The 17,699-nt window shown below is 39.6% G+C and overlaps 1 protein-coding gene across 1 annotated transcript; it reads right to left on the bottom strand.

Moving 5' to 3' along the window:
* Positions 1-9,087: 9,087 nt before the first annotated feature.
* Positions 9,088-13,800, bottom strand: LOC140487871 (dynein light chain 2, cytoplasmic-like). The gene is made up of 3 exons (XM_072587237.1): positions 13,666-13,800; positions 11,703-11,841; positions 9,088-9,518 (listed from the first exon to the last, which is right to left on the bottom strand). Exons 2-3 carry the CDS (start codon positions 11,832-11,834, stop codon positions 9,381-9,383), a joined length of 270 nt encoding a protein of 89 aa, XP_072443338.1. The 5' UTR covers positions 11,835-11,841; positions 13,666-13,800; the 3' UTR covers positions 9,088-9,380.
* Between the last annotated feature and the right edge of the window lie 3,899 nt (positions 13,801-17,699).

The raw sequence follows: 17,699 nt of genomic DNA, 5'->3' as shown, positions 1-17,699 counted from the left end.
CTTCCCATGAATGAATTTTAAAAATTTCCAAGTTTTAATTTTAACAATTTCAGAAGGAATTGCACCAAAGAAACAATGATACCAAATGTATCACTAATAATTACTAATAAAGCTCGACACTGTCCTGAGACAAAAGTTTTTAAGTGTATAACTGTTGGTAAGTAAACTAAATGTTTGCATGCCCACAGTCAAGCACCTATGTAGCTTAGTACCATACTATGTACCCACTAAACTGTCAGGCACTCTCACCTACAATGCGCAGATGAGGCACAATTTAACAGTCACAAAAGCTTTTAATTGAATGCATGGCAATAAGAGCTTAAAAGATAGATCAAAGACACCCTGTGGGTTATAGAATTTGACAGTGAAACAGATAGAGTGGAGCTGGCAGACATTTTTACTTTATAAGTGAGACCAGTGTTTTAAAATTTGGGAGTGTTATTGATAACTGCTTGAAGTCAGTAGTAGCAATTGCTCCTGTAAGCTGATCCCTTGCACCTTGCGTTCCAGAGCTGACACACTGTCCAATATGTAGGTTATACAATACTGTAACCAAGGAGATTGGCACAATGCATCTCCTTTTGACATGAACCGGATAATTGTCTTCATTGCCTTTTGCACTTCATATATACATTTCAAGTCTTTCAATAGATGAACCATTTATTTAGTGAGATAAGGCTCGCATGACATGTTGTTTTATGTTATGAACAGCAAACGATTTTATGAAGTAATTATGTTTGTATGTACTTTAAAGTCCAAATTGTCTCCATGTAAGAATACAAAATTATGAAAATGTTGCACTTCTTCACAGTTCAATGTTTTATTACTTGACTCAAATCAACAAAATATGTAAAAAGACCAGCTTCAATCCAAAAGCATCTGTTGCAGAAGCCTTGGTTTTCTAGTGGAAAACCTACCCTTTTTTCAGTGCAGAGACCCTATACCAAAAAAAATTCTCCACTGGGCTTCCAGGAATAGCTGATTTCCCCACACAGTAGATGTGAGCTTTTTAACAGCGACTGAGAACATCCAGCGCCATTTAAAGCAACTTGCTTTAAAAACGTTAAATTACAATATTATTCTTTAATAATCTTTAAAGAAATAATTGATCAAAAATTCCAACAGTATGATGCATCATTTTGCTTCATCAGTCACGAAGAACAGCAGGTAACCTTGCCAAACTTGAGGGAATAGCCTCCAAACAACAGCTTTTTTAACAAAACATTCAAGTTTCTTGGGATTTCTAGTTTTCTTCTCCAAAGAGGGTGGTGCTAATTGTGTTTCTGTGTAGCATCAAAAAAAATGAGATATATTGGAAGTTATTTTGCTGTGTGCTTACATAGAATTGAGACTGCTAGGCTTGTCCCAGTAAATCATAAATACTCTTTATGCAGGGAAGATTCCTGGAGAGGCAGTTGAACCATGCAGTGAGAATCAATGCTGTGAGTGAACAAGTTATTTAACAACAACAACAACAGTTAAATTATTTAAGGGGGACCATGGTAGCATAGTGATAATGTCACTGGGCTAGTAATCCAGAACCCCAGCCTAGTGCTCTGGCACCATGGGTTCAAGTCTCCACATGACAAATGGTGAAATTTGAATTCAATAAAAATTTGTTTGGAATAAAAAAAGTGCCAACCAACCTAATAGTGACCATTTAATTATTGTTGCTTATTGTAAAGACCTGTTGGTTCACTATTGTCCTATTCGGAAGGAACCTCTGCTGGTCTGGTCAGGTCAGGCCTACATGAGACATTAGATGCACTGCAATAAAGTTGACTGCCCTCTGGGCAATTAATGATGGGCAATAAATGCAACACCCATATCCACACACACAACAAGAGCCAATGGTGTTAGGAGCAAGGTACCAGCATGAATAGAGGATTGGCTGACTGACAGAAGGCAGAGAGTTGGGATGAAGGGGTTTTTACCAGACAGGCAGTTGGTGACCAGTGGAGTTCTGAAGGCTTAGTATTGGGATCACAGCTATTCACATTGTACATTAATGATTTGGACAAAGGAACTGAGGGTATTGTTGCTAAGTTTGCAGAAGACACAATGATAGGTGGAGGGACAGGTAGTGTTGAGGAAGCAGAGAGACTGCAGAAGATTTGGACAGGCTAGGAGAGTGGATAAAGAAGTGAAATACAAATTGGCCAAGTGTGAAGTTATGCACTTTGGTGGGAAGAATAAAGGTGTAGACTGTTTTCTATACAAAGAAAAGCTTTGGAAATCTGAAGTGCAAAGGGAATTTGAAGTCCTAGTTCAGGATTCTAGTAAGGTTAACATGTAGGTTCAGTTGGAAGTTCGGATGGTAAATGCAATGTTGGCATTCATTTCAAGAGGGCTCTAAAACAAGAGCAGGGATGTTTTGCTGAGCCTGTATAAGGATCTGGTCAGACCATATTTGGAATATTATAAGAAGTTTTTGGCCCTCTATCTAGGGAAAGATAGGCCGGTATTGGTGAGAGTTTAGAGGAGGTTTACAAGAATGATCCCTGGGACGAAGGGCTTATGATATGAGGGGTGGTTGTGGACTCTTGGATTGGAATCTATGGAGTTTAGCAGGATAGGGGGATCTGATTGCCCTTTCAGTTGGAAGTGGTCAGTCTAATGAGCCTTGGTGAATTTATGCAGTGCATCATGGTAGGTACTTCTACTGAGTGTCAGTGGTGGTGGGAGTGGATGTTTATAGTTGGGTGCCAATCAAGCAAGCTGTTTTGGCCTGGATTATGTCAAACTTGTTGAGTTTTTCTGGAGCTGGCGATGCACTCATCCAGCTAAGTGGGAAATATTCCATCATGTCCCTGACTTGTACCTTGTAGGTGGACAGGTTCTGGGGAGTTAGGAGGTGAGTTATCGCTGCAGGATTCCTAGCCTCTTATATGGCAAGTCCAGTTGAGTTTCTGGTCAATGGTAGCCCCCAGGATGTTGATAGTGGGAGTTTCAGTGAGAATAACACCATTGAATGTCAAAGGACAATGGTTAGATTCTCTATTGTTGGAGATAATAGTTGCTTGGCACTTGTGTGATGTTGAACATTGTGCTATCATCAGCAAATATTTCAACTTCTGACCTTATGATGGATGGAAAATCACTGATGAAGCAGCTGAAAATGGTTGAGCCTAGGACACTACTCTGAAGAACCCCTGCACAGATGTCCTGAAGGTTCCCCTGATTCCTATTAAAACTAGTTTTTCTAGGACTCTTTGATGCCACACTTGGTCGAATGTGGCCTTGATGTCCAGGGCAGTAACTCTCACCTTAACTCTGGAATTCAGCTATTTTGTCCATGTTTGAAACAAGGCTGTAATGAGGTCTGGATCTGAGTGGCCCAGGTAGACCCAAACCTGGGCATCAGTGCACTAATCATTGCTAAACAGCTAGTGGTTCTCAATAGTACTATTGATGCCACCTTCCATCACTTTAGTGATGATTGAGAGTAGACTGATGGGACGGTTTTTGGCTGGGTTGGACTTCTTTTATGTTCAGGATACAGCTGAGCAATTTTCCAGATTTCCAAGTAGTGGCCAGTGTTGTGGCTGTTCCAGAACAGCTTAGCTCCGGGTGCAGCACATGCTGGAGCACAAGTATTTAATACTATTGCTGGATTGTTGTCAAGGCCCACAGCTGTTGCAAAGCCAGTGCCTTCAACCATTTCTTGATATCACATGGAGTGAATCAAATTGGCTGTGATGCTGGGGGCTACTGGAGGAGGCTGCGATAGATCATTCACTCAGCACTTCTGGCACATCTTGTTGTGAATACCTTCAGCCTTTTCAGGAAGGGAATTTCAAACACACTCAACCTTCCGAAGATGGGTTTCCTCATCTCTGTTTTAAATGGTTGAAATTCTTCACCCTTAATCTTTTGTGCTGATTTGCTGGACATCCTTCCATCAGTGAGGATGGAGATACCTGTAAAGTCACTCCCTGCAATTAATTATTTACTTGCCCATTTTCGTGACTGGTTTAGGCAGAACTGCAAAGCTTAGCTCTGATGTATTAAAATCACTTAGCTCTATTGCTTGTAGCTCATGCTGTTTGGCATGCAAGTAGTCCTGTTTCATAGCTAGACTAGATTGGCATCTCATTTTTAAATATGTCTGATGTAGTTCCTGTCAGACTTTCCTGCACTTTTCATCAAACCAGGTTTGATCACCTGACTTAATGGTAACGGTAGAGTGAGGGATATGTCAAACTATGAAGTTATCCATTGTGTTGTGGAGTACAATACTGCTGGTACTGATGGCCCACAGTGTCTCATGGATGCTGGATCTATTTGCAGGCTATCCCATTTAGCACGGTGATAGTGCAACACAACATGCAAGGCATTCTCAATATGAAGGCAAGTCTTCATCTTCACAAGATCTGTGCATAGCAGTGACAGGAGCAAAACACAGGTGAACCAAAATGCCAGGTCTCTTTCCTTTTTTTATTTTATTAGATTCCCTACAGTGTGGAAACAGGCTCTTCGGCCCAACCAGTCCACACTGACCCACCGAAGAGTAACCAACCCAGACCCATTTCCCTCTGACTAATGCACCTAACACTATGGGCAATTTATCATGGCCAATTCACTTGACCTGCACATCTTTGAACTGTGGGAGGAACCCAGAGGAATCCCATGCAGACACGGGGAGAATGTGCAAACTCCACACAGACTGGAGTTTCAGAGGCTGGAATCGGATTGAACCTGGGATCCTGGTGCTGTGAGGTAGCAGTGCTAACCACTGAGCCACCGTGTCACCCTTTCTTTCCCCCCCGCCCGCTCCCTCCCAGGATTCCCTGAGGTGGAAGCAATTGTGCCAGTCACGAGACAGAAGAGACTTTACTCAACCTCTTGGTCATCGGGCATCCAAAAGTAGATCTTAGACCATGCAGCAAGACTTCCTCCAGAGGTGGAAGAAAGGCAACAGACACAGAAGCCAGAAGCTAATTTCCAAGTTTAATCTATGCTGTGAAATTGATGTAAGATGTATTTGCTGCTTTTGAAGAGCTGCTAGAAGCTATTATCTACTAGACTAGTTTACTAGACTAATATTTATGCAGAGAGGCTGGGCCTGTATCCTCTGGGGTTTAGAAGAGTCAGTGGTGAGTTAATTGAAACATATGATGTAGGGACTCGCCCAGTGGATGTCAAAGAATGTTTCCTTTTGTATGAGAGTCTAGAACAAGGGATGGTTGTTTAAAAAATAAGAGGTCACCCATTTCGTAAAGAAACGAGGAAAACAATTTTCTCTGATGATTAAGTGTCTTTGGAATTCCCTTCCTCAAAAAGCAGTAGATGCAGAAACTTTAAATGTTTTTCAGACAGGTAGATAGATTTTTGATTGCCGTGGGGATGAAAGATTATCAAAGGGTTGGTGGAGTGTAAAATTGAGGTTAAAATCAGATTAGCCCATGATCTTATTGAATGGCGAGCAGGCTCAAGAAGCCAAGTGGTCTACTCTTGTTCCTTTCTTGTGTCTACCTCTTGACAGAAAGTGCATCTTGAAGGTGGTTTACTTTTTCAAAAAGGGAATTGCCACAAAATCAAATTACATGTGCTCTTTTCCTCGCAAATAAACCTGGACTCAAGTGACCTAAATGCCAAGTCAGAGGTTTCTAGCCACAAAGTCACCAACCAAAACCTCTGATCCATGTTGCTTGAAAATTGTTTCTTGTTTTGGGCAAAGTAATTAAACTTGTGGTGATTGGATACAAATGAGTAGTAACTAAGAAAGGACAGAGGGAATGTGGACAGAAACATATTACTCTGGCATTCCTCTTGATAATGATCTTAATTGAAAACAATAGTTTGAAACAATGTAAATGTTTGAAAAGTTAATGCTCAAGACACAGTATATCTGTTTTTAAGAAGGTCAAAGTGATTTAAAATAACACAAACCAGCCATGGAACAGAGCTGTTTAAAACCCTGGTTAGATTGGTGTTAGATTCTAAGTAAAAATCTTTACTTTCTGGAATTTACTGAAGTCCTTACATTTTGTTTTTTGGACAAGTGACAATTCATTTGTGATCTGCAGTTGTAATATCAACTGCAAATGTCATGTTTTATAGAGTTGCATTGTGACATTGTCAAGAAACAATTGCTACTGTCGTGGTTTTCCCTCTTACTATGGCTGTCTCACTGCTAAAACCCAATTGGCTGCGGCTGTAAATGGAAAAGCCATCTATTTCTATCTAGTGGTTGGAATAAGAATGCAGTGTTTTCATGTTCTTCACACATTCAATCTGCCAATTGCTTATTAAGTTGCTCATGACATGAGGCTGAAGCTACAGGATAAAATAAAAATGACAACAGTGGAAACAATCCTTGTTAAATTCTTAAATTAGTAGACAGGACAGAACTGAAAGAATTAAGGAAAGGCAGAACTATGTTTCTGTTGCTCCACAGTGAATATCTTTAAAGTTAATGGAAACTCTTGTGGGAAGGGGCGAGATGGTAGAGTGGAGTTAGGCAGCTGTAACAATTGAGTGAAAGCAAAGGGAAAATAAGTGGGCAGGCTTTAAAATATGTAACTGCAGGAACAAAGCAGGGCTGCTTGGGGAGATGGAAGAGATAAGGGCAGCAAGGAAGTTGGGAAAAGACAGAGGATAATGTAATGAAAATAGTAAATGCTAAAATACTCAAAACTCAAGGGTGTACCAGTGGGAAGTTAAAATGTTTCAGTTCAAAATTTCCTTCATGGAACTAAAATGTTAATCTCTTTTTCCTCTCCATAGATGCAGTCTGACCTGAGTATTTCTAGAATTTTCTGATATTTTTGTATCTCCAGCATTCACAGTATGAAACTGCCATATTTACAAGATGATAATAGATTACCATTTTGAAAAACAGTTCATTGTTCAACAACTCCACATATTGTGACTCTCCAAGTATATGATTATCAGGACTGGTAAAATGTCAAGAGCTGGGAATCAACTCACAACCAGACACAAGGTCTACACCATCAGAGCATTCCCCAAACTGGAGGCAGTGGCACTGATTAGAAAGATTAAATCCAGAACTTTATTCTTTAAATTTCTTGCCCTTAAAATGACATCTTAAAGTCATTATACAAATCTAAATTGCTTTTTTATGAGAGGATGAACGAATATAGTACCAATTTGTAAAAGACCAATGTCGTCAGGAAGCGGTAATCTAAATAAGGTTATGGAGACAAAGCTCTCAAATCATTCAGTGCTAGAATGGGGAATTTCAGTAGCAGCTTGATAGGCAAGCTGTCTTTAGGCTATATTCATCTTGGTTATCGAATTTTGAGGCCCAAATGAACTATTATAATTTACATCATTTTCTGAATCATAATTGAGTTGCTAAGCTGAATATTTTTAGCAAAGCAAGACATTTAAGTTAGATTTTCATAGGTACACTATCATAGTTGGCTTTAAAAGAACATGCATTCAATTTTTTTTTCAGCAGCACGTGCCATGGTCAACATTTCACCCCTCCATTTTGGAATAGAGCAAAATGTAACAATTTCCTCTGCCTAGCTTTTATCATAATAAAAGACAACTATCTAAACAGGAAGCAGATCCTGTCACAATACGTAGAGTATGACAGACTCTTACATTTAGAAGAATTGGACAGCAAATGTAATAGTGTGAATCAACTATTTTTGTATGAGCATAGATTCATTTTATTCAATGTTAGAAGCTAAGGATAGGATGATAACAATGGAGATGCAACAAAGTTAATTTATTTTTCAGAAGCTTATTTTCCCATCCTTGAAACTGGACAGTATAAATTGCAATTAACTGACTTTTCTGATGGTTGGGCTTACTTCCACTTCTGTAATCGCATCCTTTTGCATTATTCCTTCATTCCCACAGTACCAGTATCTTGTGATTCACTTTTAACATATTAAATCCAACATGTATTCAAACCTCACTGTCCTCATCCTGCATCAATACTATGTTGCACTACAGGACTTTTCACTAGATTCAAAGCCTTAAAATTCATCTCAAACTCTAACCTCATACAGCCCTACATGGATTCTGTTTGAAGAAAATGAGCACACTTATTCCGTTATTACTAGCTTAATCTGTTCCCAATTTCAGAACCTTTCTAGTTTTGCTTTTGATCCATTTTGACTTGAGACATTCACTATTCTAAATATACTACAAATGTAATTGATGTAAATCACTGAAGTTCTAGATGTTAAAGATGGGAAATAGAGGCAGCAGGTAATCAACTATAATAGTATCTTGATGTTTCAAAAATACATTCCAGCAGTAGTTATTGTTTTCCCCCTCTAGTGTCAAATAAAGTCATCCTCCGTCTCTCAGAATTGCCTAAAAATGATCATAATGATGTACAATTAATTCTCTTCATAGCTGTGGGTAGCTTTGTTTTTAAAAGAGTAAGGACATTCCAGTTGCACAAACAATAGGAAATTTCAGTACTCCACAACCTACCACTATGGCTTAAAACTAAAACATCAGGCCTAAAATATTCAGTAAGTAAATCAGTTTAACCTCTGAAATTCTCTAATTTGAATCAATCCTAACAGTTAATGTCAATAGTGAATTGAAGCAGAAGATTTAACTTGTTTTATTAAAGTTAAAATAAGTGAAAAGGATGGGTTTGAGAGTGGTGAGGATATGGACTTCTCTCCTTTGCCTATGAGTTAGTCGGCTATGTACTTACATTAGCATAGTTTAATAGGTGGTGTATGTTTTGTACTGATTTTAAGCAGTAAATGGTTTTTCATAAGAATTAACACTAAATTAAAAGACTGTCAGCTGCTGATAATACGTTTAATGGTAAAAGCCTCTTCTTATGTACAAGCCCCAGCAACTTTTCAATCTGTTTATATGGACTGGGGTATTTTACACAAAGAGTGAATCTATTTGTATCTAATTGTATGCAAGAAACATCCATGAGTTGCTAAATAAATTATTGTATTAATGCCAAGGCAGGTGACAGCTTTTACATTTATGGGCCACTGAACATTATACCTACACAGTTAAAATTCATGACAATCACTAGTAGCAATGTTAGCTATTTGTCTGAAATATAAGAAAATCCATAATGAAGTTACGTGAAAGACATACAAATAAACCAAATCAGAGAAGGCAAAGTTAAAACAAAAAAGTGGTATCAAAACTCATTTATTGAATTGGAAACATTGGGAAGTAGGACAAAGAAAATAAATACAAAGTCACCATAAAACTTCAGTAGTGACCTTTTGTAAGAAGGGTGGGGAGGGAGGAGAAAAAAACCCATCTCAAATTTGGTTTCACCATGTTGGAAATTACACTGGACACATTCTTCAAGTTTCCCTTTGTGGATTAGTGAAAACAGAGCGTACTTTTTAATTAAAGTAGTCTTTTCCTTGGATCAACTGCAATTGAAGCCCAATAGTTCAGCTTCTTCAGCCAGACTTAAAAAGAAGGATGGCTACTTGGCCCAGGTAGAAATAGATGAAGTGTTTTGTTTCATGAGTCACGTAGCTTCCAAAGTTTCTACCCACAATACAATGCCATGTGGGATTGTACTTTTTGTCAAATTCCTGCAAAACAAAAGATGGATTATAAAGGTATTTAATTGTAACTGTAAACTCATACCCATAAGCAACAGTTCATGAATACAAAAAAAAAGTTGCTTTTTGCAAGTATCCCATTCTAAATTTAAGTTGGGTAAATCTCTCCTTTCCAGTTTAAATCCAATTGGAAATTAGGAATTGATTGCCTCAGCTGTGCTCAGATTGGTGGATATCCAAGACAACAATGACAAAAACTGAAGACATACACAATTACTTTTTGCCTTGGGTCTAGTAACTTGCCTAATAGTTAAGAATGGAGAAATTAGCGACATAGCGTGGTTATGTAAAAACCTTTAAATAAACTTAAATCTGACAGAAGAATAATTGCAAAACAGGTAGCTTGAACAACACTATGCAAAAAGATTGAAAGTGCAAAAAAACCTTATTTTCCAGGAAAGGAGGAAGATTGCATTTTGCAAAAACCCTAGTAAGTGAAATCAAAGACTACTTCACTCACTGTGACAACATTCTTTCTCAAATAAATTGAGAACAGAATCTAAAAGTGATCATCCTTTCTGAAACGTTCTGAAGATATTCAAACTTTGAGGATCAGCATCCACTCAACTAATTAACACATTTCAAAATTCATACAACTTTAGATTTCACTTGTACAAAACATGTACTGGTGTGTGAATGGAGGCCAAATGCTCAAATTTTCTAATTAACACCAACCAAAGGTGTCAGAACCAAGATACATTCGGGATGACAGACAGCTTAATAGGTGAAATTCAATGCAGATCAAGTAGTGCACTTTGTATGCAAGGAAAGAAGTAGAGAAACAAACAGGACCTTGCTACGCAGATACAGACCATAAAGGCATATGGAATTTGTAGTGGTACATCCAGGAGCACAAATTACAAAATAAAGTTTTAAATGGAACTTTTACAAGATCTTTTTAAGGCTGTTGGTGGTATTGTGTAGCAAGAACCTCTTAGGATGTTACATGGTATGACCTGATAGGGAGATTAAGGGTTATTATACATAACTATAGATTGACCAGAAGGCAACAGCAAAATATTGACAGTGAGAGTGAGCAGGAGTGGGAGATAAAGCTGTATGGTTTGTGGAAAAATACACAGTCACTGACTTCACTGATTGAATGTCTTATTTTTAAAACAGTGTTATTCTATAAACTAAACTCCACAGTGAACAGTTAAGTGTACTTCCAAACCATCACTAACTGAAGTAAAATAGGAGACAGCCAGGAAGGGGTTCAGAAATCAATGGTACTTGAGGTACAGTAATTTACTCAAGTTTCCCAAAACAACTTCCTGTCAGTGTTCATTGGGGCCAGACATAAATAAAAGCAGACAAATATTGGCAGTTCATGTATTCTGTTCAGATCTGGAGAAATATCAAAATATCATTGGAAATAAAAATTATAACAATAGTAATGTTTTAATTACAATGTAATCAAATGCTATTTTCATGAAGCAAAATATTTCAAGTTTCCTTTTATACCAAAATGCTAATTATTCCAAATGGCCACATTCATTAGGTATTGAATAGCATTAGATTGTTGTGGAAGAGTCTAATCAGATACTAATCTAAAAAAAATCTAACCTAAAAAAAAGTATGATAAATAAAAGTTTTATAGGTTATAAATGCTTAATTCAGCTCCTTAATTCAATTACTGTTTCCATAACCTAATTACCACCCTACTCAGGAGGGGTCAAATGCACAAGCTTAGCCAGTGTTGAAGGAAAGCTACAATGAGAAAAGCAAAGTGGTTTTAAATTTCCAATTGCATAAAAACTTAAAATTAGTTGCAGGTGGGAACCTATTACAATTGAGCAACGCTTAGTTTAGTTTCAGGCAGACTTGCTGTAAAAGTCACCAAAGTCCTACCAAAATGATAGACCTTCTCTCAGAGAGGCAAATGGTATTGGTTTAACGAGACGGTCACCATACCACAGGCAAGGGGAGAGGTTGAGAAGGTCAGTCCTTCATGGTAACCACAGCTGTTGAGAGAATATGGCATCACTCGGCCTTGCCAGTTAGGCAAGTGAACTAACTTACCCCCAGACTTGCTCAGCCTACCAACTGCTGATTTTTGTTACTAAATCAGATCAAATCCGAAAAAGGACAAAGCTTGACTTTGATTCCTAAGCATGTTCAGTATTTCTCTATGGTAGAAAACCATGCTCTCACCTTCTTGATGTAAGCTGCTATGTCTTTCTCAATGTTGTACTTCTCTAATGCCTGGGTAGCACATTCCACAGCTTCCTGCTGCATGTCTTCAGACATGTCAGCATTCTTGATGACAGCTTTTCTTTCAGACATTGTTTACCTGACAACAAAAAAAAATCCAAGTAATGAAATCAATCAACTGCACTAATCTAGAATGGAATCAATAAAAATGTAGATTATGTATTTAAAAGTATATTAGAGGCAGTCAAAATCTACAGAAGTTAGAAAGTCCCACTAAATGGAGAACACAGATGAATATTTCAGACAAGGATCCTTCGTTTCCAAAATAAAACTGTTCCCTATATTGCTGTTTGTTTTAAACAGAATGTTTTTCATACTTCAAAACAGGATTTTAGTATATTTACAGTTTAATCCTATCAGATTCCCAACACACCAGGAACATAAGAGCACACAAAAAAAATGGTATAGAAAATGTAAAATGGTTAAGCCTCAATCCAATTTTTTTTTGGAAACTAAATTATTCCTCCAAACTAACATTCACAACACCATCTACTTCCAGTCTCACTCCAAGCAACAACACATCCAACTCTGCAAGTTATCCTTAAACTGCTCTTTCCTCCTTTATCACGAGGATTCTTTAAAATAATGTCACGTTAATCTCCTTCAAGTTTTTTTGAAGTGTTTTCAAATTTTGTTTGATAATGCTATTCTGAAGGACTTTTGAATATTTTACTTAAAAAAAAACTGTTGCTTGAGCCAGTCTGAAAATGCATATAGTAAATTTTCATCTGCCAATTAAACAAAGCCCTTAATATAGGTTTAACAGAAAACCTGGACAGAAAATTCAATTTAAAAAGTCTACACACTTGAATAACTCAGACAACCAAAATTCACTTCCAAGTTCTCTGTATGGGCATCTAAATTTCTTAATTCATTTTTAATGTTTCATGCCTTATTTCTCTCATAATTTGGTACTACAGCAAATTAATTATTACTGGGGAAAAAAAACTTTCAATAAAGCTTTTTATCTTGCATCCACTTGGACGATTCAGAAGAAACACCAAAACTAAAAGGGGAAAATGATTTTTCATTTACATTTGATATTTTTTGTGAATTGCCCCAAGTACAAAAAGCTTCAGCAAAAGAAGTCTGTTATACATTTTTGTTATTAAATAGAAAGTTCACAATTTACTACATTTTGTGGACTGTTTCCATTGAAAGACATTAAAAATCAAAGACATTAAAAGTCTAGCACACTGCCATTGTGTGTTTGGGGAGAGAAGGCAAAGAGAAAGAGAAAAAAAAAATGAAAAAAAGGAAGAGCAAGAGGGAGCAGAGATTTAAAAACAAGTAAATGCTCAGCAAGTTTGGCACCAGCTACAGGAGACAAAAACAAAAAAGGGTTAATGCTGCAGGTTGTGACCTTTCATCAGAAGCGGATCAGAGAAGGAGGGAAAGAGGGAGCTGGATGTGGAGAGAAAGGGAGTGGTGGAGAGAAATAAAAGGAGGGGAGGGGAGAGGAGATGGAGGGAGGCGGCGAGCAGAAGATTAATGTCCGTTTGCTCAGTCCCAGTCCAGCTCGACCAGGGCAGGCGGGCGACGATCTGCAATTCCTTGCGGCCATCAGCCGGTTGCTGGATGAATCCCGATAAAGCGAAGAGATCCGGGACTCAGCATCTCCCGCCCAAAAGACAAAACAAATTCGCGCATCGCTCTCTGAGAAAACAAAACGGTCTCGGCGGCAGTCGGCGTCGTCGCCGTCGCTTTTGAAGGGAGGGAGCGGACAAAGAGAGGGAACACCGTAACCGTCGCCCCATCCCGCCCTCCGGGGCATTCTTTTCGCACCGAGTCTCTTTAACGGTTTTTAAATATTTTTTTTGACGCCCTAACAACAAGGCAATCCCGTTCCTCCCCAGTGATCGCGCACAACTGGACAGGGGGGCGTGCGTGCCTTGACACTCACTTCTTGTGGTATGGTAGCAATGACACTGGGAACCGTCCGGAGCCTCAGCTCTGTCTCTCTCTCTGTCCCGGTCCCGAGCAACCGAGTACAGCCAACTCCCCCCCGCGGGCACCGTCACATAGCGGCAGCCCAGCACCCAGGCCCCACCCCCCCCGACCGTCACCACCTCGGCTCCCATTGGTCAGCGCACGCCTCTTCCGCCCGCCCATTGGCCCGGTCCATCAATAACCCCGCCGCTCCTTACCCCCGCGTTTTGTTTCGGACCAGCAGGCAGTGCGCCCGCCGCCCGCCGCGTGTGGGTGATGGGAGGGGGAGGGGCGAGTGTCTTAGCAACCGGCGGCCGCTTCCATTTATTTACCCAGCGACCATCGTCCGCCGTCTGAATCAACCTGAACTTGTGAGGGGAGCACTGCTTTCGAATATCTCCTGCTGCAGGTGACCATAGGTAGGGGTTAAACCCCCTAAAATGGTTTATAATGAATGCCAGTCATACGAATGGGGGCAAGTGCTGTCCTGATGCAACCAAAAAAGACATATCATCTTAACAAGCCCATTGGGGAACATAAGGTCAAATCAATCAACCAGGCAGGGAGTCCCTAAATGTAGTTTACTAAATCACCAATAGTTTTCACCCCAACTTAAAATCTTTACCCACACTTTAGGTCCTTAAAACTGCAAATAAAACTTGTTGGAAATATACAGTATTTATGGAAAATAGTTTATGAATTAACTGTTAGCCTTGTCTAGACGTACCATCTCAAGACAAGATGTTTGTGTAAAGACCAGCGTTTAATCTAACAAAGTCTGGTATTGCAATCAATGTGCTGCACTGTTAGAGATGTCTTTTGGAATATATGTCTGCCCCCAACTGTTGTCTTGGATGGCAGTCACTCACTAATGAGTATGATTGTCCATCTAGGAAGTTCAGTGTCACTGATCTTGGGTTCCTTGGGTGCTTGGGCCAATGAGTCCAATCCTAGAGCCATATCTCCAACCACACATCTGGCAGGTTTTTCCAGGAAGTGGAATTGGACCCTGGCCTTGACATCATTGGCATTTATTTCTCCGGCTCCTTCTCTGTGCTTTGTCTTACCGCTGCTGGGTGTTCCTAAAGAACTGTGATTGCCACCTTGCCTTTTCATGGATTGTCACCTTGATGTGCTGGAGAGGCTTGAGTGTTCAGTTGATCCCAAGAACGATGCTATCAGGGTCATCCATGATGGTAAGGTCAGAGGGGAGGAACCAGATAAACCACAATCCCAAACAAGTCTTCAATGGCGATCCAGGTGGAAGACACATATGTAAGATCACTGACTTCGTAGGCAGATGAAGGCGACAGCAGTAGGGAGATGGTTTCCTTGGCAAATGAACTGGATCTACCTTCTGTCAAGGACTATGTGTCTGCTGATGTACAACAATATTCCCAAGTTAAAAGATGTCCTGCACAAGAAGAATTCAATATCTTCCCTCTGACAATACACACAGACACAACACAAGCCCTCCAATGAGAGGTGATCGGGACAGGATTGTGAGATCTGGGAGTCCCTAGCATCTGACTGGCAGATAGGTAGTAGAATTTGGCTCAGTTGTTTTGCTCATGTATAAGGCACAGGAGAGCATTTTGTCAGCTTTCTTCACAATGAGCAGTACTCTTCAGTTGCCTGAAAAATAGTCTGTTCCATCATCAGCCTGGTTGGTAAATCACATCCAGTGGGCTCATTACCTCCAGTCTGAAAACCAACATGAAATTAAATTGGAACCTGGAATGTAAGAATCCTTATTGCTATGAGAAAAGTATTTGTCTAGAACAAAGAACTGTCCTTATTGCCCATGAACTCAGACACTTCAACACAGATATAACTGCCCTACAGGAGATTTGAAGAGATGGTAAAGGGCAGCTGATTGAAGAAGGTGGTGGTTACATCTTCTGAAGAGGAAAGCCTGAGGATCAACCTCGAATGTATGTAATTAAATTCACTGTCAAGAACAAACTTGTCAACCGACTCTTTAGGCTCTCTACTGGCATCAACAATCGCCTCATGACTTTCCATCTACAACTTTCCATGAACCAATAATCAAGTGGCTATACTTAACTCTTGATGCCGTAGGTGAATCCAAGGAAGGTTTCTCCTCCACCCTGGATAACAAACTCACCAACATCCCGAAGGAAAATATAATTATTCACCTTGTAGACTTCAACACCAGAATTTGAAAGAATGCCCAACTCTGGAAAGGAACCTTCAGAAAGAAAGGATTTGAGAATATGCATCACCAATGGCATTCTTCTACCAACCAAATGTGTGGAACACCAGCTGGTTTTCACCAACACACTGTACTTCCAAAAAGGTAAGTTCAAGACTTCTTGGGGTATTCATAATCAAAGTACTGGTATATGATTGACAATTATCATTCAATCCCAACTGCAAAAGGTTGTCCTCATTACCAAAGCAATGACCAGTGTCGACAAGTGCTGGTCAGACCATTAGATCATCCACTTCTCAATGTCCACCAACTGCCACCAGAAGCAGCTGAAGACAAAAAAAGAACAGTTCAGAAAAAAAGCTCACTGTTGAGTGACTTCAAGAATCAAGCAGACTTGCGAACTTGCATCAATGTCTTCACCAAAATCTCTGAAGAGTTCATTATAATGGATTGGAGAAAATCTGAAAAGAGCTGACGACGGCCATTATCTCATGCAGTGAAAAAAAATTATTTACTTCAAGACCAGAAAATACCAAGACTGGTTCAGCAAGAATGACCACATCATCTAAGATCTCATTGACAGAAAGAAGAAAGCTTTCCGTTTGGGCGAAAACAACATGACCAGCAAGGCAAAGAGGATCTTGTAGCACTTTTTGTAGGTATTATCCAGGCATACAGTTAGTTAGTCCTTAACCAAATATTGTAACTGAAATAATCTGGATATTTTTCACATTTCAGTTTATCTGGGACCTTGATCTGCACAAGTTAGCTGTCACAATTTGCTATATTACAGTACAGTCTGTGATTCATTGACTGTGAGGCTCCTGGGATGGGGTTTCCCAAAGTACGGGTCAGGGTCACAAGTAGGTTGCAAGCTTCAATGCAGCAGTGACCAATGCGGAGCTCTGCCTGACTTATAACAGCTGCCTTCCCACTCTAACAGCTCGGTCCCCCACTTTCACATTACCTCCCATTCCCCACCTTGTCCTACTTCCACAGTTATTACAGAGAAATAATCATCAATTTCAAGCCTCAAATTGGGTGGCAGCATGAAAAAGCACAGAGTTAGGAAAGCGTTATAAGAATGCAGATTTCATTTTCATTGTTTTGGGCAGAGACCTGAAATTGAACAGATTAAAAGAAATCCTAGTCTGATTCGGAACAAGGACTGAGCTCTAAATTTTGATGTTATCTGTTCTCTACCAAGATGCTGCCTAATGTATTTTTACCAATATTATTGGCATGTTGTTTTTTACTCTTTATTAAAGTGAACGTTCATAGTATTAGAAAGTGTTTAGAAAGGTTCCCCACCCAAAAGATTAGCTGTATTGTTCTTACCACAGATACTACTTGACCTGGATAGTGCTTCTAACATTGTTTAGAGTCATACAGATATACAGCACGGAAACAGAGCCTTCGGTCGAACTCGACCATGCCGACCAGATATCCCAACCCAATCTAGTCCCACCTGCCAGCAGCTGGCCCATATCCCTCCAAACCCTTCCTGTTCATATACCTATCCAGATGCCTTTTGAATGTTGCAATTGTACCAGCCTCCACCACTTTCTCTGTCAGCCATTCCACACACACATATCATCCTCTGCATGAAAACGTTGCCCCTTAGGTCTCTTTTATATCTTTGCCCCTCACCCTAAACCTATGCCCTTTAGTTCTAAACTCCCCCACCCCAGGGAAAAGACCTTGTCTATTTACCCAACCATGCCCCTCATGATTTTATAAATCGTTTTAAGGTCACACCTCAGCCTCTGACGCTCCAGGGAAAACAGCCCCAGTCTATTCAACCTCTCCCTTTAGCTCAAATCCTCCAACCC

The sequence above is a fragment of the Chiloscyllium punctatum genome, chromosome 17, assembly GCF_047496795.1.
Source record: "Chiloscyllium punctatum isolate Juve2018m chromosome 17, sChiPun1.3, whole genome shotgun sequence".
Classification (NCBI taxonomy): Eukaryota; Metazoa; Chordata; class Chondrichthyes; order Orectolobiformes; family Hemiscylliidae; genus Chiloscyllium; species Chiloscyllium punctatum.
This window is presented reverse-complemented; position numbering and strand designations above follow the sequence as displayed.

Excerpts from the sequence above, each read along its gene's own strand:
- LOC140487871 (XM_072587237.1), bottom strand. The coding sequence starts at position 11,834 with ATGTCTGAAAGAAAAGCTGTCATCAAGAATGCTGACATGTCTGAAGAC. Across the intron at positions 9,519-11,702 it reads TAGCAGCTTACATCAAGAAG|GAATTTGACAAAAAGTACAA; the intron begins GTGAGAGCATGG and ends TTTGTTTTGCAG.